Source organism: Oreochromis aureus, linkage group 10, assembly GCF_013358895.1.
Source record: "Oreochromis aureus strain Israel breed Guangdong linkage group 10, ZZ_aureus, whole genome shotgun sequence".
Classification (NCBI taxonomy): Eukaryota; Metazoa; Chordata; class Actinopteri; order Cichliformes; family Cichlidae; genus Oreochromis; species Oreochromis aureus.
Window position 1 is genome coordinate 3,086,310 of NC_052951.1, and position 26,395 is coordinate 3,112,704.

The 26,395-nt window shown below is 42.5% G+C and overlaps 3 protein-coding genes across 3 annotated transcripts; 1 reads left to right on the forward strand and 2 right to left on the reverse strand.

Annotated features, from left to right (window-relative positions):
* Positions 1–248: 248 nt before the first annotated feature.
* On the reverse strand, positions 249–14,051 carry si:dkey-250d21.1. The gene is made up of 11 exons (XM_031755841.2): positions 13,678–14,051; positions 11,824–11,944; positions 11,106–11,213; positions 10,968–11,004; positions 9,029–10,833; positions 8,897–8,927; positions 4,825–6,593; positions 4,689–4,737; positions 2,780–4,578; positions 2,546–2,582; positions 249–2,433 (listed from the first exon to the last, which is right to left on the reverse strand). Exons 1-11 carry the CDS (start codon positions 13,770–13,772, stop codon positions 899–901), a joined length of 7,386 nt encoding a protein of 2,461 aa, XP_031611701.1. The 5' UTR covers positions 13,773–14,051; the 3' UTR covers positions 249–898.
* Positions 14,052–15,441: 1,390 nt separating this feature from the next.
* thap12a (THAP domain containing 12a) lies at positions 15,442–22,607 on the reverse strand. The gene is made up of 5 exons (XM_031755867.2): positions 22,416–22,607; positions 21,456–21,573; positions 21,191–21,289; positions 18,007–18,043; positions 15,442–17,871 (listed from the first exon to the last, which is right to left on the reverse strand). The coding sequence occupies exons 1-5, from the start codon at positions 22,499–22,501 to the stop codon at positions 16,058–16,060; spliced, it is 2,154 nt and encodes a 717-aa protein (XP_031611727.1). The 5' UTR covers positions 22,502–22,607; the 3' UTR covers positions 15,442–16,057.
* A 925-nt stretch (positions 22,608–23,532) lies between these two features.
* On the forward strand, positions 23,533–26,367 carry si:ch211-266i6.3 (cytoskeleton-associated protein 2). The gene is made up of 7 exons (XM_031755833.2): positions 23,533–23,680; positions 23,979–24,059; positions 24,193–24,875; positions 24,954–25,272; positions 25,367–25,427; positions 25,510–25,750; positions 25,851–26,367. The coding sequence occupies exons 2-7, from the start codon at positions 24,018–24,020 to the stop codon at positions 26,113–26,115; spliced, it is 1,611 nt and encodes a 536-aa protein (XP_031611693.1). The 5' UTR covers positions 23,533–23,680; positions 23,979–24,017; the 3' UTR covers positions 26,116–26,367.
* Positions 26,368–26,395: the final 28 nt, after the last annotated feature.

Consider the following 26,395-nt stretch of genomic DNA (forward strand, 5'->3'; position numbering starts at 1 on the left):
AATCATCAATGTGTCATCAAGTAGCATTCTTCAGGAAGAACGCATTGTTATTATAAAACCTGGCTCAGAAGAAAACATACACATTATAACCAATCCCATACATCCCAGCATTCATCAGGCACTTCATACCACGGTCAAGTGTTTCTGATGGCCTCAATGCGCCATCTTGTGTTAACACACTGATATGGCAGTTAAAGCAGTTCCTACCTCATGTACAATGACAGAAAACCAGAAGTCTGAAACCCAAAGCATCTTTTTGGAGCATTTTATTACTTTTTTGACAAATATATATGAAGGTTTTCCTATTAAGGAAACATTCTTTCAAAGATAAGTTTACAGCAAATTCATTCCTGCAAAGAGACAGGAAACATCAGATATGATGGAGCTAACCATTTCTATTTGTGCCCAGTAAAACGCAAGGGTGCAATTTAATCATTAGAATCAACTGATAACAGTGACACAGAAGTCAGTATGGTCATTTCTGGTAATGAAAAACAAACAAACAAACCCAAAAAACAAGTATTTTTGAATGCTAATGGGACGTCTTTAAACATCAGTGTTATGATTTGGTGGGGTGAATTATTAGTTTTGCATCAAGGCACACAAGCATTGATAACTGTCAGTGGAGCATCATTTGTTTTCTTGATTTTTTTTTTTTTTTGCCAAGACACTGGTCCCACTTGGCAGTACAGCTGTACAAACTACAGAATAAAAACAAACCAAAAAAGCATAAGATAGGACTTTGCATGATTATAACCAAAGGGAATCTCAAAGAATTCAGATCGATAATGTACAGAGCAATATTGAGTTCAGATCTTGGGACCTCCACATGTGTCGAGTTCTTCAGTATGGTAGGGGTGACATCACACTGACGCTCACTGCTCAAACGTGCTAGCCGTTACAGAGGATGCAGCTCAGCGAAGGATCTCTTTTCCTGTTCACAAAACTCCTGTAAACTCCTCCTTCCCTGCCTGAAGTTGCTCTCCCTCCTTGAAAATGGTAAGATGACCTGAAGTCGGAGGAGAGTTTCAATGTTGCTGAAACTTCTGATGTGTGACGTCTTGAGTGTGTCGAGCACAGTAGTCGGAAGATAGCCTGCCAGAGGATCCAACCATTTCTCCTTCCATGACTTCATCTCAGAGTGAAGGGAGGCCTGATCTGGCAAGTCCTCCTTGTACAGGCGGAACACAAGACCACTAAGAATGCTGGTTTCTACTTTGGACATTGCGTAAGGCACAATCTCCAGACACCTTAAGGTATCCAACACTTTTTCTGCGAAGAGGTCATCGATTTCTGCTATTGAATGCTCTACAATTTTCATGCTTAAAGATTCTTTGTAAAACTCGCTCAACGGCTCGAGGAGCGCTGAATGCAACATCGTAATGTGAAGTTTAGACGCCAGGGCAACAGCTTCCTCAAACCACACTTTGTGATGGCTGTCAAGATCGCTCTTCAGTTTACTGAGGGATGCTTTGACATCAGGCAAGTTGTTCACAGCGAGCAACATATCTAAGGGTTTGCCCTGAAGCGACTGGCTTAGCTTTTTTGTAACAACCAAGACGTTCTTCTGCACCACCGTTGACAGAATGAACTCAAAGTTTCTGATTGAGTCAAAGAACTGAGATGCTTGTTGCTGGTTTGAAGTACTGCCCTCCACTTTCAGCTCATTCAAGCACAGCATGATTGCTTCTAGGGTATCTACAAACACCTCGTGCATGTCGTGACTCTTCTCCCAGTTCTTCATGAGCCTGTCCCTCAACTCGTTGCCCTTTCCCTCATCGCGCTGGAACACTTGAATGATCACATCTTCCAGGTTGTTCTGGCGTTTCCCGTCTTCTGTGAGCCAGTGCAACAGCTTACCGATGAGAACCGCTCCATCGGCTGCCTCTTCGGCGGGACAAGACCTAGCGAGCCACACGTTGAGAGACAAGGCAGAGCTGACAGTTCTAATGGCATGCGGGTATTTGTTAGCTATCGCTAAACTTACAGCCCTCATCTGAGCTCCCACTTCACCAACACTCAGCGAGGCCTGACCTCTACAGTACTCCATGTTGAGCCCCCACTTCTCTGACAGGGCGTTTTCGATAGCATTCGCAAGGGCGGCTGGGTCTTCGCTAAAGGGGATAAAGGCCAGCGTTTCCTCACATTGGATGTCCTCTTTGTTCAAGTACCTGATGCACAACGGGACATAGAGCTCACCGTCAATTGCAACTGCTTGCTCAGTTATAACTGTGAAGAACTGAGAGTCCCAGAGTTCCTTGAGGATTTCTTCACGTAGCTGGGGTTCGTAGAAGGACACTGCTGTTCTCGGTCCTGGAACCACCTCCAGTATCACGTCATCCTCGGCGGATTTCACCTCACCATCTTTGGCTTTCTCTGCTACACTGGAGCCATCTGACTCTGTTGGGGCTGCTGGTTTTCTTTCAATGGCAGCTATTTAAAAGATAATTAATATTTGAATACATTTGTTAACACACAGAAATTGCTACTCTTGGTGTCTGTTAGAACTACTGTACCGATATTCTGTTGCCAATAAAGCACTTACCGCTGTCCAGCCTGTGTTTTTGCAGAAATTCCATTACCTGAAAATAAATGCGTAACCATGAGAGTTGTGTTGTGCAGATTGTTATGATGGGCAGTTTGTTTAGCAATGAAATCATCGTTTGAGCTATAAAATAGCAGCTTTTTCCTAACTGGCAAAGAGTCTTGACTTGAACATTTGGTGGGATGAATTAATGGCAGGGCTAGTTAATCAAAATGAAGAGTGTATTAAAGTTACCTGGGACAGGCATGGACTGCTCTCTGGATCAACCTCCACGCACTTCTCAATGACCTCTGGCAGCCTCGTTAGTGTTGCGCAGTGAGAGAGGAGCATCACATGATCTGTTTTGCTTCCTTTGCATACAGTGTTTCTCAACAGATCCCTCATCGAATTCAGGGTAGTCTTCATCAGATCACACTCCATACTGACACTAGGCAGGACAGCTACTAGCCTAAGCAGTAAGGTAACAGTTGGATGGCTCTTGGACTCGGGATGGACTAGTGTTTCAGCGATGGATGTTGGAAGAGCAACATCTTGGTAGTTCTCCCTCCACACGCCTGCCCAGGTGTTGAGCTCTTGTTCGGCAACTTCGGGCTCGGGTAGATCTGTAAGGTAGAGGCTGAAAGGCTTGTCTGTCGACTCGGATAGTACAGGCTGTGGATTGCAAGAAGGCAGCAACGACAGGACTGACAGAGCCTTTAGGTGGCTGTCTGAGAAGCTGTACTTCATTTCATCAATTAGACTTTGCAGAAGAGGGACGCTGAGATTTTCTCTGTAATATATTTCTGGTGATTCATAGCTGTTGGCTTCCTCTGAGAAGCACACTTGCTCTGGAGCGACCCTGGTCGCCAGCTGGAATGCTTGCTCAAACCAAGTGGAGTGCATAGCGCTAACATTTTCTAACATTTTGTTGAGAATCTCTATGATGGAGGGGATTTTTTCCACTTCACAGAGAATATCAGCAGGGTTTCCACAGCGAAAAACAGTGCTACAGTTACGAAGAGGAGCGCACGCGTTCTTCAGTATTACAAGCGTGATGATGTAATCCATATTTCTCAGAGCAGTAGACAAAACTTGTGCATGCATTGATTTGGCACCCGTGGCAGTAGAGCTCACGGCATCTAGGCAGCTAAGAACACCCTCTAATGTGTCAGCGAGTATGTCAAAAAAGTCCTCCCTCTTTTTCCACCTCGAACAACAGGTTTCTGGAATTTCCTCCAGGGCCTCCCTCGGCATATTTAAAAGCCCGTCGATAGCCTGTGCCAACTGTCTCTCCAAACTAGGAGACTCGTCAAAGAACAGCAGCAGGTCTTCTGTAACATCCAGCATTTTTGCTACCGACGGGCAAGGCACGCTTCTCGCCAGCCAATGGGCAAGGCCACAAGACTCACTGGGTGTCACAACACAAAGCGGGTAGCTCCCGAGGAATTCCAAAGACATTTTCTTCAAGCTTTGATAACCTGGGCCCAGCTGCATGAATGCCTGCCCCCGGCACTGCGACATAGGCAAACCCCAGTCTTCAGTGAGAATCTTTGCGAGGTTGTTCGCTTGTCTATCAACATGGCAGTTTTCATCGAACGGCAGAAAGCCCAGGAGCTCGACTTTTGGAGCCGACTCTCCAACGTACCTCACAAAAACAGGTAGATGGGTCTTGTCGCCAATTTTAACAGCCTTGTCTGTGATGAGTGAGAAGAACGGAGATTCCTGTATTTCTTTCAGTATGACGTCTCTGATTCCATTCATGAGGAGCTTCACCATTTCGTCACTGCCTAAAGAAGATGTGTTTTTTCCGTCACATCCAAACCAGTGGCACATCCTTAGTTCCTGGATAAAAAGTTCTTGGTCTTCTTCTGAGAGCTCACAAAGAGTGCTATTCTTTTTCCCTAGTAGTGCAGCCAGCCGGAAAAGTGTTGCCAGACTCTGACGATTATCACCTTTGCTCCCATTCTCATCTGCCAGTTTCAGCTCGGGCTCCTCCATCTTGTCTGGAGATTGGGGGATTTTGAGCTCCTCAGCCTCCTCCTTTATGTAATCAACTAATAAATGAGAAAAAAACAACACAGTGACTTTGACAAGTATTAAAAACATGGCAAACCCCCTCAAAAACATAACATCAAAAGTAAAAAGCATCTCACAGCAACCGTACCTTCCATATTATTTTCAGTGTTCTTGTTGAAGCTCTTGGATTCCTTATCCTGTAAGAATACCGAGGTATATTATTCCGGTGTTCATTAAAGAAATCCAAAATAAAACAAACTCTATTAAAAAACAGAAGCACATACCAGACAGATACCCTCCAAGGCTTGTGGCGTAACCTTCAAACACTGGGTCACCATGCGGTCCAAGTCTCTGCTGAAGTCCGTGCCCACCTGCAGCAGAGCCAAGCACGGTGACCTATCTTTGGGATTCGTATCCCTCAGGTACTCTTGGAACTTCTTGTGGCGCATTACAACACCGCAGTCCTCCAGCGCTGTGCTGGGCAGCACCGACATAATCCTCAGCAGTGTGTTGATGTTCCCAAAGTACTGCATGAGTGGCAGGCGTAACGTGTGAAATATGGAGCTCGGGATGGTCACGGACGCCACTTTGGTCTTCCACGTCACTCTCCAACAGCACAGCTCGGTGAAGAAGTTGTCGGCGTCGGGCAGATCGCTGCTGTAGAGGGGCGGCTTTGATTTCAAGCTCTCAAACACGTAACTCACTGTGACCGAGCACGGGACCAGGGAGAGGAAGTTCAGAGCTTCTTTGTGGTCTTCTGAGAAATGATCCTTCACAGTATTGATCAGGTTGTCTACCAGTGGCACGCTTAGGCCATCTTTATAATAACCGACCGGCTTTATCATGCTGTCCCGTGGCAAAGAGTTCTCAGGCACTTCAATCTGCACTCTCAGACTCTGTGCCATCGCACAGGCCTCGTCAAACCAGTTTTGGTGAAACACCTTCATGTTTGTTTTCACTCGGTTCAGAGTGGCCACAATACCGCTGATCTGACAAAGCTGGGATGCAGCGGTGAACTGGTCCTTCTGGATACCAGCACTCAGCTCTCTGGTAAAAGAGGACGCGTTCTTCAGCACCACCATGGCGATGATGAAATCAAACTCCATGACCTTATGGAGAAGTGCTCCAGCTAGTTCCGATACAGACGCTTTCCATCTCTGTGGGTTGTTTTTGACTTTCTCCAGACATTCGACCAGAGGCTCCAGCATCTGCACAAACACCTCGTAAGAGTCGTGCTTCTCTTGCCAACAGGAACAGAACTTGCCCTGCAACTCCTGGACTTTTTCGTAGCTCTCTCTGAGACCAAAGTCTATCACGTGGTCGAGCTGCTTTTCTAGAGCAACGCTACTGCCAAAAAACATCAACACCTCTTCAAATGTATCCAGGGCTCTTTTAACAGCAGGCACTGGGATGGATTTTGACCACCATGTGTTGAAAGAGTAGCAAGAGCAGTGTGTGCTTATAGCCAGAGGATACTTCTCTTGCACTTTGCAAGCAAAGGCTTTCAGCTTGTAGGAAACCTCACCAGAGCCCAGGTACGCTTGACCTCTGCAATTTTTCAAATCGAGATGCCACTCCACGGTGACCATTTCCATAAGACGCTGTACCATGACATCGCATTCCAGATCCGCCTCGAGGAATCCCATCAGCTCTAAGCGCATGACATCGAAACTGTCCACAAACCGCAGAAAGAGCGGAAGATGGTCTCTCTCGCCCATCTTAACAACGCGGTCAATAAACAAGGAAAAGAACGAGCTCCCCACCTCCATGAGGATTCCCTCTCTGACAATGTTCTCGCACACACTGAGAACTTCTTTCATTTCAGACTTTGTCACGTACTCGACTTCTCCATCCTGAGGAGGACACGCGTCACCGTGGAGCCTGCTTTGGCTGCTGTATGCAGAGGTCACTGCAGCCTGTAGTGCAGACTTCAGAGCTTCTCTGTCGGTTTCTGCACATTTCATCTCCACAAGCCTGTCTGCATCCATCTCTAGGTTTATGAGCTGCAGTTCTTCCTCAGTGTCCTTCTCTGCGTGGTTTCCAAAGGAAGTCACTGAAACGACAGCGACAATGGTTTTTGATTTGATCATACACCAAGTTTGCACAACAGACATTAAATTCAGTTTAGTTCCCCCACTGTGATAGTCTTGCTCACAACCACTTAAAATACTATTTATGTGAATAATATTTATGTGAATTTGAAATATGAATGAATGTAATCAGAGTCAAGTTTTACACTTCAACCTCATTGAGTTAGTTTGGAGTCAGGGCTGTGCGATATGACCAAAATTTTTATATCCCGATATAAGACATTTATTGTCCCAACAACGATATATAATCACAAAAATGTAATTTTTTTTTTTTTTTTTAAAAACACTCGACTTGTATGAAGTCTTCTCAGGTGGGTTCGTGTACCTGGAGTCGAGTGTTTTGACCAATGTATGAAACTATGCATTTTTAGACATAAGTTGTAACAGCCACCATTTTCTTTGTGAGTATTTATTAGGTGGTGTGCTGCGGGGAAAAGCCTGTTCTAACGTTTGAGTCTGAGGTTTATTTGGAGCACCTGACGGCTCTTTTTTTTTTGCTTCTCGTCCGTAAACTCTCTCCACACTCTTTCACGTGAATCTTGTGTAGGTGGTAGCAGAGGTTTGCCCTGTTTGAGTCTGAGGTGGGGCCGGTTTCCTGCGTAATTTGCATAGTACAGTTTTCTGGTCTGTATCAGACTTTTCATAACCAACCCATGTCCATGCTACAGAGGGAGCCCCTCGTTTAGAGATAAGGTCCTCGATTTGTTTTGACTGGTCTTTCTGTTTGTCATCATTTCAGTTTATTTTGAAAAATCTCAGCAGGATCTTCAGCTTTATTGTGAAAGGTTTATGTGGAAAATAAACAAGCGGACGGCAGAGCCACACGCTGGGTTTACTGTCATTGTTGCTAACGACAACGCATAATAACAGTCGCTTGTCCGTCCGTAGTGTGGTTATTTTAAATATAAGATAAAGAGAGGACTTTAGGAAATTAATTCTACAGTGACCATCAAAACGATGAAAAAAATATTGCCGTAAACAGTTTATTTTTGGGCGACCAGTTTAGTTTATTGGGCGACTGTGGCACAGGGAGTTGGGAAGCGCATCTGTAACCGGAAGGTTGCCGGTTCGATCCCCGGGCTCTCTGTCCTGGTCGTTGTGTCCTTGGGGAAGACACTTTACCCTACCGCCTACTGGTGTTGGCCAGAGGGGCCGATGGCGCGATATGGCAGCCTCGCTTCTGTCAGTCTGCCCCAGGGCAGCTGTGGCTACAACTGTAGCTTGCCTCCACCAATGTGTGAATGTGAGCGTGAATGAATAATGTCATTGTAAAGCGCTTTGGGTGCCTTGAAAAGCGCTATATAAATCCAATCCATTATTATTATTATTATTTTGTGACACCATGAAACAAACGATAGCGTAATAGGAAATGACAGATGTTTTCATATTGTCATCCGATATATATCGTTATATCGAACAGGTCTATTTGGAGTCACCAAAGTTATATAGCAAACAGTTTATTTAATGTGGTTAATTTGTTTTATTACATTATGAGATTACTCTATACTCTAAACCAGCGGTCCCAACCTTTTTTGCGCCACAGACCAGTTTAATGTCGGACGGTACTTTCACAGACCGGCCTTTAAGGTGTCGCGGATAAATACAACAAAATAAAATGATACGACCAAGACAAAAGCTGTGGTATCTTATAAATATAATAATAAACGCAAATTCACTGTGTAACTTTATTAGCAGCGTCCTCCTGAAATGCACCAACAACACTGAGAGTAACATCCTCCTCTCTGCTTCTTAATGCGCTCTGGTCGCTATGGTAACGCGTAAATATTTCTTTCAAAATAAGACACACAACTACAACACGGGAAAAGACCCAGGGAAACCGAGTTAACGATAAAAACTCTGAAAACCATAAATTTCACACCCGAACCTCAACTCTCGTGGCCCGGCACCAAACGACTCATGGACCAATACCGGTCTGTGACCCGGGAGTTGGGGACCGCTGCTCTAAATGATGGTGTGCATATATGGCTTATATTGTTGTGTCAGTGACTTGTGTAGGTTGCAGTAGTTATTTTCTTGGAGGAGGCTGAGCATGGAGCTGTTTCAAGTGCAGAGGCCAACCATCCTGACCGTATTTTGTTCTGAATAAAGTTCTGTTTAGTTGACTTCTTTTACAGGACCACTTACTTACATTGTGCACAATGAGCACTTTTCCTATATACAGCTGCATTTAACTCTATTCAATGGCACATAATGTGTGAACAACAAGCAGAAAATTATTTCATGATTTGCTTTTTCATAATCTCACCTTGTGGAGGCTTCTCTTTTGTATCATCATCCTGTAACACAAACAGGCACCAATGTGACGTCATGTCAGGATAAATAAATGATCACCACTGATTAAAGTCAGATATGACATTTGTTCGGCTTATCAACTCACCATTTTCAGCATCTGTAGGATGTCTGGGTGCTTCTGGACATACGAATCTACCATTTGTTCAACACTGAAGTGCACGTCCTGGTTAACGTACACGTACGCCATGCTGCACTGTCTTTGATCCTCTGGCGTGGCTCTCAGGTACGAGTGGCAGCGCTCCAGCACCATGTGGTATTGACCATACACGTCTGCCTCCGCGTTTACGCAGGGAACAGTTCCCAAGACCCTCAGCAAGCTCTGCACGTTCGGGTAAAATCCGATATCTGGAATCTTGAGCGTAGCAAACACAGTGGTTGGAAGAATCCTGCGCTTGCTCGCGTGCCTCCACTTCACTTCCCAGCAGCCGAGCTCTTCGTAGAACGTGTCGGGCCGCGCGAGGTTGTTCAAGTTGGCGTCTGCTACTTTATCCCTGCGGATGCTGAAATTATGGTCGGCCATGTAAGACGGCACCAACGAGAGCCATCTGAGAATCCTCACCATCTCTGTGCTGAACACTCTCTTCACCTCTGCGACGAGGTACTGCAAGATGGGCCGGCTCAGAGTTTCTCTGTAAAAGTCTTCCAGCGGCGTCTCGGTCGCGTCCCCTTGAGCCATCTCCGGTTTGGTGACCTCCACTCCCAGCTTCTTCGCTCGACCGACTGCGTCTGAAAACCATTTCCTGTGGAATATTGCAAGCTCTTGTTGGTATTTGCTTACCAACTTTAAGGCATTGGAAATTGTGTACTGCAAAGTACTGCTGATGCTAATTATTCCCCTGAGACTCGAGTTGAGTATGCTCACACAGCAGAGGGTGTTCTTCAGAACAACGAGTGTCATAATGAAATTGAAATTCTTCAAAACGGGCTTGAGCTTAGCCATCTGCTCAGCAGTGTCTTCATCTACCTTTGAAATGATCTCATTGATGCAGTTCAGGAATGGCTCAAGAATTTCTAGCATGGTCTGGAAGGCATCAGTGCCGTATTCCCAGTTCCCACTAATAGCTGCCTTGATCCTGTCCACTTCCCCTTTTATGTGCCCGTATGTCATCTGGATCTTTCCCTCCAGTCGCTTGCACAACTCTGGTGTTCTCCTGAGTAACGAGGCCACTTCCTCTACAGTGTCTGCAACCGTCTGGATGGAGGGCACGGGCATGCAGCGAATGATCCATATGTTGAAAGCGTACGGGTCGCTTGGCGACAGCACGACTTGTGGAAACTCCTGCAAAATTCGGCAAGTGAGATCTCGCATTTTCTGACACATACTCCCTGTAACGAGATAAGTGAGTCCTCTGCAGTGCTCCATTCTGAGCCCCCACTTGTTTCGCAGCTCAGACAGGAGCATGTAAAACAGATTCTCTCCATCCATGTCGCACGGCAAGAACCCGACGAGGTGCTTTTGTGGAAACCCAGCTACTGTGACGGACCTGATGAACACCGGGATCTGCTCCTTTCCTTCTATCTTGGTCACATCCTGAAGCAGAATGGAGAAGAACCTTGCCAGCCTGAGGCTGTTCTGGATCTCCTCTCGCATGAGATCTTCGCTGAACTGCAGGATCTCCTTCTTGTCGATCTTTTCCAAACAGACCTGACTGAGCGCCCACTGACCCCTCGCGCCTCCGATCGGCTCGTCGGCATTGATGTTTGCACCGTTGATGCTGAATCCCGTCAGTGCCAGGATTTCCTTAAAGTAGACTTTCAGAGTCTCTTTTGCTTTGGAGGTGGCTACATCCTCTTGGGTTTGGTTTTCTTTTTGCAGTTCACTTGCTGCGCTGTTCTCTCCACATCCGCTCTCTTCTTTCGTCTCCTCCGTCACTTCTGCGGCTGTGTTTTCTTAAGCATGAGAAGACATACTGATTTCAAAAACACTAATTCACTCAGTCAGTATTTAAAACACGAGCAAATACACTAAAATACACAAAACCTTGAGGAAATTTTAAAAAAATGAATCAAAGCAGTTGCTGTACCTTTTGTCTTTTTCACAGCAGTATCATCCTCCTCCGACTAGTTTGATGAAATGGATAATTAAAGATTTTTAGGATGTTAATGTTCGATTTAAAAAACATTCCAACAAGAGCAATTCAAAGAACTGGACAGACACTTACAGGATCTCTAGCTCGCTTCCTGCTGTAGGTTGACTGATTGTTCACAGGCCTTGTGACGTCAAATATTGTTGGAACGGCATCTTCCTTTAAGACACAACTGGATGCACTCTGACAAAACAAACACGCACACAAACAAAAATATGAAGCAGACACACTCGATGCACTTCTCTGATATCAAAATGTCAAATACAGGGGCTTATAACAAAGAAATCATTATGATCTGACATTTGTAAACAAAGCTGGTTTTTGCACTTATAGTTTGAGTGGTGTTAATAAAACTGTGAAGAATCTTTTATAGTTTTATTAAGTTGCATTATGCTGAAAATCACAGATGTGCTTGCAAAAAAGCACTTGTGTTTGACATCAATAAGCTGCACAAACGCAGTATGATATTAGGCTGCCCACGTGTACCTAATGAACTGGAATTCTCTACTAGCACCTACTCGACCCACACTGAGTATCACCTCAGTGTGGGTGGGGTTGAAAGCCCTGTGACATCATTTGCATGCTACAGCCTTACAATCCCTCTGGATTCTGTCGTCAGCTAGCACAAAAACCTCTGCTTGCTTGGAACCCTGGCTGTGTAGGTACTAAAACAGTACCAGGTTCTACCACCTAATGGAAAAGCCTAAAACCCAAGTCGAGTAGGTGCAAAAGAGCCTTTTGTTTAGTTAGATGATCTTAACTGAGAGCAATGAGCAGCAGACCCGCTTCTCACCTGGTGAGAGATCATAGACGGCTCAAAGTGCTTTGCACAAAGTCTGTAAAGCTTATGCAGCTGTTCAGGAGGTTCTGAAGCCAAATCTGGACGATGACAGTTCTCCAGCCATTGGTTGCAGCTGCAAAACACATGAGGACAAAGGCGTCAGTTGTTGGAGGCACAACCAAATACTTACCGAGTAAAACTGACACCAGCGAAACACCGAACATAAACAAAAAAAACCCAAAAAGCCCCCAAACATCATTCGGGTTCTCAAAGCATTGAAATGTCTTAGGATGTACTTAATTATGCACTGCATCCAAGCACGACCGTCACCCACCCAACTCTCCTGATGAACTTCACTCACAGTGAGCATAATGAACAGTTTGTCACAGCGCCTAAACCGTCTCTCTTACTCCTCTCAGACACACACACGTATCTGGAAAGCTCTCTTAAGGGGCACAATGAGGTTCATGATTTTATGCATTGTGGTTTAACTGAGGCCAATTCTGGAAGCAGTGGCGCGCACAAACACACACGTGTCCCATAGATTAATGAATTACTTAACACAGGGACTGCAGCTGCTGAAGAGGATTTGGAGTGTAGTGTTTGTTTGTTACCGTGCTACGCTCAGGCTCACCTACTGATCACAAATAAACTGGGGTCCACGTTGGGAGATGTGGCACAGTTCAGATCCCTTAGCCTAAGCAGCCCCTTACTCTTTAGCGTTATGCTGTTTACTTTCACTTCAACGTTGTTCACTGTGAAGCAGAACTATGACTGCACTGCTTGTGTTCTGGGTTTTTACGGACACTGAAACTTACAGCCAATGCAGTTTTATTTTTTGGCTGTCTTTATTTCTTCAGAGTGCATAATTGCACTTTGCCTCACTGGTGGCACTACTGAAACAAATTAAATGAATTAAGTTGTGAATGACTGCCGTGACTGTAGCTTTGGCTGATTCACATGAGCTCGTTTCCCTCTGACACAGCCTTATTATTATTAATCTCTACTGAATTGCTTTAGTAGTGCATTATTAGCTGTTTTAACATCAGATGGGCGCTTATTGCCTCCAGCTTTGGCTTTAGTGTAAAACTCCTTTAAATGTCTTAGACCCCATGATCTGCTAGTAGGCAGTATTTCCTCTGGCATGGAGGACTTCCTGTCCACAGACACTGTACCGTGATTCAATCAGCTAGCGTGCATCTGTCACTCAGTCACAGTCCTTATTCATTCTCGAATTTATTTGTAAGTCGGTCAACAGAGGCAGTTATGATTCACGACAACAAAAAGATAAAAGGACGGACTAGATAACCATTAATTCACAGGGCGATCACATGGACACTGCTTAAATATTGTAATATTTATACGCTACACAATGAGCTGTGATGGAAAATTACTATGGAATTGCGCAGCTTTGTGAGCAACAACCAAAAACCATCAAAAGCATTATTAATTACATGTGTTTTAATTGTGCTAAGGTAACGCGAGTCATTCTCATATTGCCGCACCGCTGGGATTGTAAGTGCTGTGCACTGATGGTGATTTAAATAGAGCACAAAAAAAAGTTTTTAACTAAGGCTTCTCAGCGTGTGTGAAATGACTGAACTTAAAGGTAATCCCAAACAGGCCGTTTTTCACGTCGGTGTCCGTTTCTGAGGCTGAACGAGTGACCGGAGTCTTATTTCACACGGACTTTTCTTTCAGGAGTAACGTTAAGTCTGCGCCATTTTCCACCGAGTTGTGTCACTATTAGCCAACATGATGTTAGGCTAACGCCAGTGCTAACAGCCTGTAGCCAACACATTTATTCTGCATGCTCGGCGGCTCGTTTCTAGAGCTGCATCTCAATGAAATAAGCATAAGTCTTACCGCTCCGGATCCAATGGAAAGCTAAAAAGTGGAGTGGTCTTTTCGGATCCCCGCTGCTGGTAATCACAGTTCGCTGCGGCGCAGCAGTCAGTCATTTTGGATTGCAATGAAGCTAGCAAGCAAGTTAGCTAGCTTAGCTGGCGGTTGCAAGCTGGCAAGCCTACTGTGAGCAAACCTGTAGGACAGTCTACAGAGTCATGCCTTGGGCAAAACCTGCAACCGACACAGTTGACTTTCACTGTTATTCTCGCTTATTGCCTCTTTGCCAGACTAAGAACCTACTAATTCCATGCTTTCAAAAGTTGATGCTGCGTGCTGAGCCAAAGTCGCCAAAAGCGTGTTATCCCATCAACCAGGAACTAAGTGCTGCAATAAAAATATTCACCAGCAGAGGGCAGAATACCACGACCAAAGAGCATTATTGTCAAGATGACTTACTCCCTATTCTGATGTAGCCTGAAAATGCGCGTAGGAATTAAATAAAAGTAAGGTTTGTTTTGTTGGGATATACAAATAAACGAGATTTACATTCACAACTTTTGGCATGGCGTCGTTAAAATCCTCCGTATGCATCAGCTACTGGTGCAGTTCAATAAAATGTCATTACACAAACATTAAGCACAGGTGTCGTACTTTTCTTGTTCTAACTGAACACTCTTTGAATTTGACTTGGCGCTTCCTTTTCTTTGAGCACATTTGATTGTGTTTTTCATTTCAGTGATATACCTCCTGTCTGTGAAACGCCAGACAATTAATTAATTAAAATGTGGAAATGAATTATTTATGAATACACAGTTTTCCAAAATAGAAATGAATACAAATTTAACATATCCAATAATTTTAATTTTTAATTACTCAATTGTTTCTGTGCTGCATCATGAATTAATTCTATCCTTTAACCTTAGCCATCAAAGTAATCAGCCTTTGAATTGGCCTGGAGTTGTTTTTTTTAAGTCGGCGTTTGTCAGTTTAAAGTGCAGTTTGTCCTTGCATGCTCGCTAGTTCCTCTTTGGCAAGTACACTCAAGAGTCCAGACTTCTGAGGACACAGCTCAGTTAGACAGCAGCCGATTTGATGACTATGGCTCACCTTAAGTATACTTTACTGGCTTTTTACTCTTATAAGTAATATTTACAATGAAAATAGCATGTAATTGACCTAATTTTCTTCTTTTAGGTTATATATACAATTCTATAAGCACTCCAGCAAGTTGCTATGAAAGAGTCACTGATGTTAAATTATTATGGAGTGAACACTGGGTTTATTTAGAAGCAGGCGATAAAGAACTATGCCAAAATTCTTCTTCTGCTGTTTTAAAATGTCCACAGTAAAAGGTGATATATTCAAGCAAGAAATCACTTGTCTGAATAATTTTATGGCTTTATTTTTTTAAAACAAAGAAAATGCATCCAAATTATGGAAACCTGTGCAAAAAACCAAAAACAAATCCTGAAAAGTCCACATATATATTCAGGAAAACAGACAGCCACCTCCTATACACAAATTAGAAATTAAAAGTAATTCTCTTAATAGCCTTTTTTTCTTTCCAGATCAATCTAAAGGAAAAGGAAAGGTAAAAGAAACATTTCAAGAACTCAAAAATGAAAATTTAAACTACGGTCATGCTGCAGTTTGGGAATGCTCTGAGTCCTCAGTCATATAATATTTCATATTTAATATTTACATCGAACTCTACAGAGAAAATGTAGTTTAAGGGCAGACAAGTGACTCACCGCACTCCATTCAGACAGGGAAGATGGATAGTGGTAGGTACAGTGTATCTCCAAAGCACCAGCATAGCTGAATCAGCATTTGAAATTTTGTTCAGGATGACAAAATGTAAAAAAAAAATCAAAGAGCCCAATTCTTTACTGACACATTCAGGGAGGGATTTATAGCTGAACAACCTTACCTGCTTTAACAGAGCTTACAAAACTATGTATTCATATTCTACCAAAGATACAGTTTGGAACAAGAAACTGTAGCGAGACTGCTGAGATCTTGATCAGTAATTTATCTGATGATGTTGGAATCTTTCCATTTTTTCCCCCCAAAGCCAGATTACATAAATATAGCATAAACAGCAAGACTGACTGGAGCACAGAGTATAAAGGGTTGGGGTTCAGACCACTTCTCTCGTTTCTACATAACAAAAAAATTTTAAACTAGAACTTCAGAGTTCAGGGCTGCACTCAACGTTCACCAAGCAGCCACGCTGCAGCGTAGGAGGCCGTTTTCCTGTAAATGGAGGGCCGACATGGGCAAAACAAGATGGTGAACTTGTCATTTTGTCTTCAGTTTCTGGAGCCAGCACAGCGACGCTTGTATGTGTTAGGAAGTATCTAACACCTGTCTCTGCTCCGCCGAGCGTGATTCCCGACTACGACTCCTGCTGCACCTCAGGGTATGTCTTCATGTAGGTATCGACCAATGAATCCAGATCAAACCCAACATCATAGTTATTGTTCAAAAGAGCAAGGCTTTTGGATTTAAATCTGTCAGGCGTGTTCTCCATGTACATTGTGAAGCGCTTGTGTGCCACGTTGCAGCTGTCCTCCAAAGCCAAGGTAGGCAGGACTCCGATCAGTCTGAATACTGCCAGCATGTTTGGGAAGAACTTGACGTCAGCCAGCTGCAGTGTTTCATGGAGACTGGAGGGAAAAGTTTCACCTTTTCCCTTTTTGTTCCATTTAACCCACCAACAGTGCAACTCTGCAGAGAGGGTTCCTGCATTTGGGATGTCATTATTAAATGCCTGCACATTCACCTCTTCGGGCTCTGTGGATTTGTGCTGCTCTATGACAGCAGGGATCAGCGACAGACACCTGAGAAGCTTCAGGTGGTCTTCACAGAAGAGCCGATTCATTTCTCGGATGGTGTGATTCACCACAGGAACAGACAGGTGTTCCTTGTAGTAACTCTCTGGCCGAATGGATCCACATTCTGCCTGATGCTTCCTCAAGAACGACCGAGGAAGCTTTGCTGAAATTTCCATGGTTGCAGCTATGGTAAGAGCCTCATCGTTCCAGAATTCGTGATACACGTCGATGTTGTCAGACACCTCTTTCAGAGAATGCAACACAGCTTTTAAACTGACTGCAGCTAAATGGCTTTCTGTTGCGTTCCCTTGTATATTTTTCCCAAAGGGTTGGGTGAGCGTCATCACGTTTTTCAGCACAACCAACGCCATCACGAACTCAAAGTCGGTCAGTGCTTTTGAAATCTCTAAAGCGTTTTGTGAGACTTGATCACTCCATTTCATATCTTCATTGTCATGCACGCTGTCTACACAGAGTAGCAGTGCCTCCAGGATATCCACTGCCACTTCAAACGCATCATTTCTTCTGGTCCATCCGGTGCGACAGATCTCTTTCAGTTCGTTGGCTTTCTCCTCGTTGTCAGGGTAGAAAATTGAAATTGCGTTCTCGAGCTCCAGCTGCAGTAACGGGGACTGACCGAAAAAAGACTCAATCTTCTTAAAGGTAAACATGACAAGCTGAACCCCTGACGAAGCCAAACCACTGGCCAGTGACATGTTCAAGGACTGCCTGGAGCTCAGTGTGAGCACAGCCCTCGGATGCATCTCCATTAGTTTGGCAGCCAATATTTTTATTTGATTAAAATGCGTCCCTGAGCACGAGTGGGCTTGTCCTCTACACTTTTCCATATCTAATTCCCATTTGTCAGTCATTTCAGACAGGAGCTTCTCTGCAAGGATATCCCCATCTCCTTCGAAGCTCAAGAATCCGACAAACCTTTCCCTCTGAAAGTTAGACTCGTCCACATAGCGAACAAAGACAGGGAGCTGCCATTCTCCAGAGATCTTCACTGGATCACCAGTGAGTAAAGAGAAAAAACTGCTTTGTTTAATTTCCTCCACAAGCTTACTGCGGATGAATTTCTCACACACCTCAATCAGCTGATTCAGTTGTTCGGTGGAGCAGCACTCCTTATTTTCATTGTACCTCTTCTTTAGGACTTCATCTCCACACATGATGCGAATATCTAGCAATGCCTGAAAGCTGCTGGACCCAAGGCCTTGGTCATTATTAGCAGGCCCTGTAGGAGGAATGCTTTGCTCTGCCAGCAGGAGAAGGACTTCAAATAATGACTTCAGATACTCTTTGTATTCTTCTTCCTCTGATAACGTTGGGATGTCTTCCTTAGCTGTTGCTGCTTGAGACTTTTTCATTTCTGAAAAAGAAAAGGAAACACTTGAAGGAAAACTCAATAACTCATTTCTCTTGTAACAAATGAGCCTGTGGGACGTTTATAGTTTCATTTTTCATTAATAAATATCTGTGTGTGTGTGTTGATATTTCTACTTACTCTTCCTTCCCTTACTTTCCATTTCATTGTCTTTGGTCTACCAAAAAGAAATACAAATTGAGTTAATATATACCACTTAAAATGCCACTGTGATACAATGATAATATACACTTGTGGTCAGAAGTTTACAAACATGCATGACTGTTATGGTAATTTCAGGCTTTCAGTAATTCCTTTAAAGTGTCCTTTTCCCAAGATGAATAATAGAGTAATTCATTACAGCATACATCTGTAATGAATTCAGAAAATACAAGAATTTGGTGCACAACTTTGAATTTCTTTTGGATTTTCTTTAATTCACACAGGTTTGAAATTATACATATTTGATTAAATGGCACGTTTCACCTTGACCACATGCCTTTGGTAGTCATTAACAAGCATCTAGGATAGTTCTGGTAGAATATTCTTGGCAGAACTGGTTGGTTTCCTGGCATGGAGCTGTTTTTCACTACTATAGTCCACAAATATTCAGTAGGGTTCAGTTCTGGGCTTTGGGCCTTGCTTTTATCCACAAAAGAAGAAGATTTCATCTGTGTCAGGAATCACTGTCCTGTTGATCATACTCTGTTTCGACCGCTTAGCTGCTGATTTGAGGTGAAGTTAGGGCTGGGCAATTTATGGAAAATTATTGAAAAAAAAAACAACCCCAAACAAAAAGAAGAAAACAAAACTGTTGGGAAAAAAGTTTCAGCAACCAAAGGTAACACTATTACTCTGTTACAACACTTGCAGCACAATTACATTACAGAAACATCCCGGCTTTAGCAGATAAGCTTATTTACAGTATAAACCTAGTGAACTACGAGAAAGGAGTGTGTGCGTGTGTGAAAACTGCTAGAAAAATAGTTTTCAGTAACCAAAGGTAATACTGTTATAATCTCGTGCAATCTATTACAGCAGCTGGAGCACAGCTTTGGTAGGTAAGCATAATTACAATACAGCCCTATGAGGACAAGAAGAATATAAAAGCTCCCTCTCACCCACTGTGGTCAGTGTGTTCCTCAAGCTCAGGTCCTTTAACAGAGGCCTGTGAGTTTGAGGGTTCTGTGCAGTGCCTTAGCTGTTACTAGGACTACACCGCTCTGGACAGGATGCTGGACTTTGGGAGGTTGCATGATTAGGAGTTTTCGACCTGTGGTCATTTTATTATTCCAGCTTGGATTTTATTCCTACTTTTCAACTGGCTTCTCAGCACCTGTCTTACCTCCTGGAGGTATGTTGCTGCAGCTGAACCTTGTGCATCTCTATGGTTCGAAAAGGCCAGTGCTTGCAGTGGTCTTGTATATCTGCTATTCTGCCTTCTGGCAGCGTCACCCCCTCAGTCCTGATCGCCTTGCCTCACTTGGCAACCATTCAGCAATACTTAAGAGTATTACCGAAGTACTTAATAGTCCTGGTGCTTCGATAATAGTTGTCTTCTACTGATGATATTGCACCACACTACAGTGCAATATCATCAACACATCAACATGCACACTCTCTTTCCTTGTAGTTCACTAGGTTTCTACTGTAAATAAGCTTATCTACTAATGCTGGGATATTTCTTTAATATAATTGTCATGCAAGTGTTTTGTTTTCTTCTTTTTGTTTGGTGTTATCTTCACTAAAGCCAAAAACGTGTCTGAATAACAGACACTGCTTTTTATTTGGCACAAGCTCCTCAAGTTTGGCAGTGAGTTTGATGTCAGTTAAGTATTCTGTTTTAAAGGGGACAGTACGTACTGAGGGGAGTATTAACAGATTTAAAAACCAAAATAACCCACATGGGCAGGAATGTGTCAATCAGAGGTTTCAGATGTTGGTTTTGATTGACTTTTTATTATTTGCCCCGCCCTACTTACTACCAAAGAATAATAAGAAAAAGACCCTATTACTGCAAGAACCAGATGTTTAATTGTGAATAAAGGTATCTGTCCTTTCTCAGTTGTCTTTGTAATGAATATTAAAATCTTTCCTCAATTTTAAAGACATAATGTTAAACATGAATAAAGTCTTCACTTGTGTAATGCCGGTATGCGTTTACATTTCCTACTGTGCAACCATGAGACAAGCCCAGACATGTCTGAGAGCCACATGTCAGCCTCTGTTGACCATTCACTACAAACAAAGCACAGTACTTTGAAAAATGTGCAAGAAAACTATTGTTGCTACAGGTGGAAGCAACAAGGTGTTTCACCACTTGGGCAAAAAACACACCATCATATACAAATGACTCGACTGAGCACTGCTGGAGCACGAGACAGTTACACTCCATAGGACAGGAAGACCAAAAGGCTCATGGAAATTACTGTTGCAGTTAAATGGTGGACATGCAGGGCTTTAAGCAGCTGGTTAAAAAGCTCAGCCCAAGACACAGCATCCCAATCCCAATATTTTACAGTTTTATTGTGTTACAATATTGTTCAGGCTCCTGAAAAGTTAGAAGTTTACTTTAGTTACTGTTTAAGTGTCACACAGTGATTTTCTACTTAAAATGTGTAGCAAAAAACTGCCTCCTTTTGTGCTTACATTTGTTAGTGGATATACTCCTGCGTCTCTATTGTTGCACTATAACGGTGCTGTTGGGGCCGTGTGTCAGTAGACTGACAATACAAATTATGTAGTCTGTCATCACTGACAGTAGTTCAGTGGAAAAGAAGAATGGAAACATCGTGATATAACTTTGGAGCTATATTGCTCACTCTTATTGTTCCATACAAGAACTGTTGACTATCTTTTAAACCACGTTGTGTTAAAAACACAGTAGTTATTCATTCTTTTTGGTTTGTATAACATACAATGTCCACTATTTTCTTCACCCCCTTATGTGCAAACATGAAATGCCTCTCTCATTTTGTGAGAGCACAGAATGACTGCTTTTCCTTTTCCTCTCTTTTTGTGCTGACACACACTAACTTTCACGTGCCCCATGTAACTGCATTTATCATATTTTGCTTTTGTTAGGCATTTCTATCACAAAAATTCCTCTATTTATCCTCCCATCCACCAAGATGGTTTGCTCGTTTAGTTTTCGGTATGCTGCATATCTAATAATTTTTCATTTATATTTATTCTTTTAACTTTGGTGCATTAAAGCCTCTGAGTATACTGCAAAGAAAACCAGAATATAGATCATCAATAATTAAAAATGTCTGACTTTATCAGAAATTCGCATCCCTGAACACTTCTGATTTATTTAACCCACCGTCTGTTTAGTGCGCTTCGCCTGTCCATTCTGAGGTTGGCTTGACATATCAAAAATAGTTGGTATGGAATCATCCTTCAGCACTGTACTCTGAGCATCCTGTAACCAAAACACATATGATGACCTCATAAAAATGTTATTGAGGTGAAACCTGAACTACAATAAAAATAAATTAAAACCCCAATTTATTTTTTCAGATTTTACATAAGGACTGAAAATTCCATTGTTTCTTGTAATATGGACAATTTGGACCAATAGTACTTACACTGTCAATCAAAGACGTTTCAAAATGTTTCCCACAAACTCTGTAGTATCTGTACAGGTGCTCTGGTGATCTGTCAATGAGGTCTTGCCTCTGGCATTTTTCAGCCCACTTCTTGGACCTGAAATAAGAAACCAAATTGTGGATAAACTTAAACAGTTTGGCTGAGGGATTCAGTGTACTGTATACTAATTAAACAAGGTCCTTTACCGCATATTTGCAGATATGAAAATGATATAGAGACTGACTGAATATACAATGTTGAAAAACAGAGATTTTTATTGAATTTGGAAACAATTGCTAGGTTGGGTTAGAAGTATAGTGACTTACAAGTCTTACAAGAGATGCTTTTACAATGTTTTGAATATGAAAGCTATGAATGCACACAGAAGCTTCAGAGCATATAGATCACACAAGGCAATTTTCAAAAGCTGCCAATAACAAATTCAACGTTATAGCTTTGTGTATTCTCGAGGAACGGTGCAGGAGATCGGCAATTAGTTCTTTATTATATACTAAGTGAAATAACATGCTCTACACAGGATACTGTATGATATCTATATGTCTCACAAACTATAGAAGCTGCTGGTAGAGTTCAAACACTAATTAAAGATTTACAAGGATTGGCCGGTGAGTTTGAATACCTAACTGCCAGTGGCTCGTTGATATTCACATTTTTAAAACTTTATTTTCTACCCTGCTTAAATCTTGTAACACTGCTTTTACCAAACCGTGATCTTCCAGATGTGCTTAGCAATATGCAAAAAAGTGAACATATGAACACTTTTACTACCAAATGCTTTTGAATAAAAACGATACTAAATAGCTAAATGCAAAGGTTGCAAAAAGCGTGGCAGTTGATAAACACGCGCACCGTGCCCAATTTTCCTCTATAAATATACACAACACATTCTCACTTCTTGCTAGCTTGGGGTTACTGTTTGCAATGCTAACATCAGTTACCTTTCTGCATCATTCGGGAACCGGAAGAGAGGCTGAGGGTCAGATTTGCCACTGGGACAGTTCGGCACAGCGCAGTGATTTTGCATTCTATATATTTTACGAAAGAAACCCCTTTTATCGTTATATTTTCAGAGGGTAGCAAAAGAACTGCTAACATCAATAGCGGAAGCATAAAAGAGCTTCCGAGTTGTGCTTTCAAAATAAAATACTTTGGGCTTACTGGGTAATAATTTTATATCATTTTATAAAATAATTTTAGTATTTTATAATTCTTCTACTTTTTAAGGAAAAGATTTTGAGTTCCTTATTAACTCAAAAGCTGCTGTACTTCTTTACCGTTTTAAAGGCTATTTTTAAACTACTCTATATTTCTAGCTTACCCACAACAAAGGTTTATGAATTTAAATAGACCTAATGAAAATGCCTAAAACGCGACACATATAAGCAAACAAACAACAAACACATGGATAAATATTACAAATTGCCTACTCGGTATGCAATACATGCCGTTATAATTCACGTGCTCACACGACTTTATTCTGAAGGCTGTTATTCTAGCACATGATTAGATTGACGTGGAGAATAACGTGCATCAAATGAGCGCGCGTTTCTTTTCTGTCCCATAATCCTCAGCGGTCTTTTCAAACTCTAAAAACATGCTGAGGCATAATCCCAAATGTATCTTGTGTTTGTGCTGAGGCGTGGTATCCGTAATATTAATATATCACACACAGTCATTGGCTGTTATTTTTATTTTAAAAAGAGAATTTGCTTTTATGTACTTGTGCAGAAAACAAAGTTAAAGCCTTGTGAAGACTGACATAAAAGCACCGCGTAATACAGTAGAGGCTTTCATAAGTCACACTCTCGTGTATTCATTTGTTCCAACTCTAATTCCTGACAGCTGGTGTTCGCGGCTGTTTAACTGTCTCGACTTCTTTTTTTAAGGGCAACCTTGGGTGTGTATCGGTCAGCACGGACCGGTATTACAGGAATTTTATTTGGGTTCAAACATTTAAACAGAAGGGGGGATAAAAAAAAAATTGACGGATGGAAGAATGACGTTATCTGTTGTTCTCGCTCTTAGTTTGGAGATATTTTATTGGTTGGTTTTGGTTTCTCGCGATACAGGGGTGACCAATTGGAGCGCTGCAGTGCCAAGTCAAATCCTGAAGAAGCAAAACGAGGTGTGTTTTTCCCTCAGATTGAGCTGTGGCGCTGAGGTGGAGGGGTCTCTTGGAAGGTTATAACGAAACGCAGACGGGGTAAGTCAGTGTTTGATATAAGCCTTACTTAAGTCAACTATCGGAGACTAACGGCACATTTTCATTATGTCCAACGTGTTATTCTTTAGCTTTATACTAGCTAGCTAACCTTAATTTACGACAGAGTACTGTATATGCGTATTCAACACGTAAAGAGGAGTTTAAGTTCTTAGCTTTTACTAAATGACTGAGTTTCGCGTCATGCTACCACTTCGAGCACTTAACGTGCAAGGTGATGTTAATAACTAATTCAATCACTATATTCACGCAGTGTTTCATTGCTTTGCTCACATTCCAGCATTCCTGACTAATTTAATCAGTTTTGAGGGCCTACACAATGGAAGTTGCAGTGTCAAGACGGAACCACATCAGCAAGAAAGTAAGCTGACATAAATGACACTTTTTTTTTTTTTTTGAAAGCTAAATTATCCACAGATGCCCATTTTCAATTTAGCAGATCTCATGATGTAATGTTGTGTGTTTTTTTTTTTTTTTTTTTTTTTTTTTAACAGGGAAACAAGGAAAATGCCCAGCCTGCACATGAAAGAAAGTTAATTATAAAAGGGGAGAAAACATCTGTTGTGCCATTCCAACTGAAAAATGGCCCAAAACAGCAGACCCTACCAAAGAGTCAGCCCCTTAGAGCTAAGGCTAAACAAGCTGACACTAGGTCAGTCTCTGAGGCCCAGAAACCGGTACCAGCTGCTGTGTTGTCATCAAGAAATGCTCTAGGAATGTATAAAGGAAAGATTGTCCAGTCAAAAATTGGGTCTATTTGGAAGGCAAGTGCAGGTATGATGGATCCTAACCCATTGGCACCAAAAACGGAGAACCAAAGGCCTGGAAAAATGGCAAGAAGATCTAAATCTGCTGCTGAGATGCAGAGACATGGTACTCAAAAACCTGCACCAGTGAGGTCCAAGTCGGTGTCTGATGGACCTGCTCAGGTTTCCAAGCCTGCTGCCAGCAGTCGTCCTGCTGCTGGATTCTCCTCTGCTCGCCCTCCTGCAAGAATCGTCTCAGCAACACTAACCACTGCTGGCTCTAGAAACACTACTGTGGCTCCCACCAAGGCAGGTGGAACTCGCAACCTAAAGACACAGACTTCAGAACCTGACAAGAAGGTCAGCAAGCCTCCTGCCTCAAACACTATCAGTCAATACAGATTTACTATGGAGACTGCAGAAGAGAGAAAGTAAGGTGTTCCACACGGACATGCAATGTTTGCTGTATTACAATAAAATAAGAAACTTAATTTATGTGCTTTCTACAGAGCAAAACTGGCTGAGTGGCTGGCTTCAAAGGGCAAGGCTCTTAAGAGACCAGCCATGTCGACAGCAAAGCCCTCCAAAACCAAAGTTTCTACAAAACCTGTCGTCAAACTTCGATCTCAGCCTGCTGCACGCCACATGCCTGAACCAAGACTGGAAACGGACAACGCTGACACTGCTGTTGGCACTGTTTCCTGTGGAGATACTCATAGGGCAGGACCAACGGCATCCAGCCAAACTCCAGTGATCATGAACACTACACTAGACCTAGAAAATTCTGATGGGGATCTGTCTGCTGAGTCACAAGACAGAGTGGATGATGTAAGCAGAAATGGAGCATGGTTTCATCTTCTAATTAGCTCGATTAAAATGTATAATATTGAACATCAAAGATCCCCTCCCCTTTGTTTTATAGATTGTTGTGAATCTCTGTGATGCCTTGGAGGCCATGGAAACGCCATCAAGATGTAGTGATGGTAAAATAATCAGTATTATGTCAGTTCTTTAAATATCTATACATATGCCTTTGTTTACATATTTGTCATTTGTGTTGATAAGAACTCACAGATTTGACAGATAAGTGCAACAGTGAAATGGAGGACAGCAAGCCTATAGATGAATGTAAAGCGGAGGAACTGAAGATTGACATGCCTGAGGATGCTGGTAAGCAGGTGAAGGATGAAGCAGAAGAAAGTGATGATCAGAAAGTGGAGACAGATGATGTAGAAAGTGATGATGACGTGATGGAGGATGCATCAGTGATCAGATACAGCGTGAAAACGACGCCATACTTGCAAAGGTGAGCCAGTCAACGTTCTCTTGGCAAATCTATTCAGTTACTTGGTTATTTGAGCCACTTCATTCTTAACTCTTACAAAATGATTCTCTCAACATTTCAGTGTCAGAAAAACAATTGAAGGTGAGGTCGGCACGAGTGCATCCAGGAGAAAGAGCAACATTAATGATCTCAAGTTTCTGACACCTGTGCGCCGCTCCTCCCGCATCCACAACAAATCCAGCCAGCTGCCCAAGATGCTCGTCGATCACGATCCCTGCGTGTCATCGCTGGCTGAGCTGGTGAAGCTAGATGATAATCCTAACGCCTACATCTACAGAAAGAACGCTGCACTGGTGGCAGATCTCCCGGACGAGTCCAGCCTCTAAAAAAAAAAAAAAAAAAAGAAAAAAAAAAAACAAAAACAAAAAACAACAACCTATATTTGTACTATTTCTAAGGGGGGGGATATTCAGCAATGCTTGGGACTCAACCTAATGGACACTTTAAAGATGATTTTAATATTGAATTGTCCTAAACTGTATTTATGTTCCTGCTTTTCCTTTAATACTAATTTTTCTAAAGTTAACACTTCATGACAATTAAACACTTTTCTAAAGTTGTCGTTAAAAAAAAAAAAAGAGTTGAGTGCATCTTTTTATAGAACCT

Bases quoted from the DNA above. Each gene is read 5' to 3' on its own strand.
- si:dkey-250d21.1 (XM_031755841.2), bottom strand. From the start codon at position 13,772: ATGACTGACTGCTGCGCCGCAGCGAACTGTGATTACCAGCAGCGGGGA. The intron at 11,005-11,105 runs GTAAGTGTCTGT...TCATCAAACTAG, and splicing joins GGAAGCGAGCTAGAGATCCT to TCGGAGGAGGATGATACTGC. The intron at 2,434-2,545 runs GTAAGTGCTTTA...TCTTTTAAATAG, and splicing joins AAAACACAGGCTGGACAGCG to CTGCCATTGAAAGAAAACCA.
- thap12a (XM_031755867.2), bottom strand. From the start codon at position 22,501: ATGCAAAATCACTGCGCTGTGCCGAACTGTCCCAGTGGCAAATCTGAC. The intron at 21,574-22,415 runs GTAACTGATGTT...TTCTTATTTCAG, and splicing joins TTCCCGAATGATGCAGAAAG to GTCCAAGAAGTGGGCTGAAA. The intron at 21,290-21,455 runs GTAAGTACTATT...TTTTGGTTACAG, and splicing joins AAACGTCTTTGATTGACAGT to GATGCTCAGAGTACAGTGCT.
- si:ch211-266i6.3 (XM_031755833.2), top strand. From the start codon at position 24,018: ATGGAAGTTGCAGTGTCAAGACGGAACCACATCAGCAAGAAA. The intron at 24,876-24,953 runs GTAAGGTGTTCC...TGCTTTCTACAG, and splicing joins GAGACTGCAGAAGAGAGAAA to AGCAAAACTGGCTGAGTGGC. The intron at 25,428-25,509 runs GTAAAATAATCA...TGTGTTGATAAG, and splicing joins GCCATCAAGATGTAGTGATG to AACTCACAGATTTGACAGAT.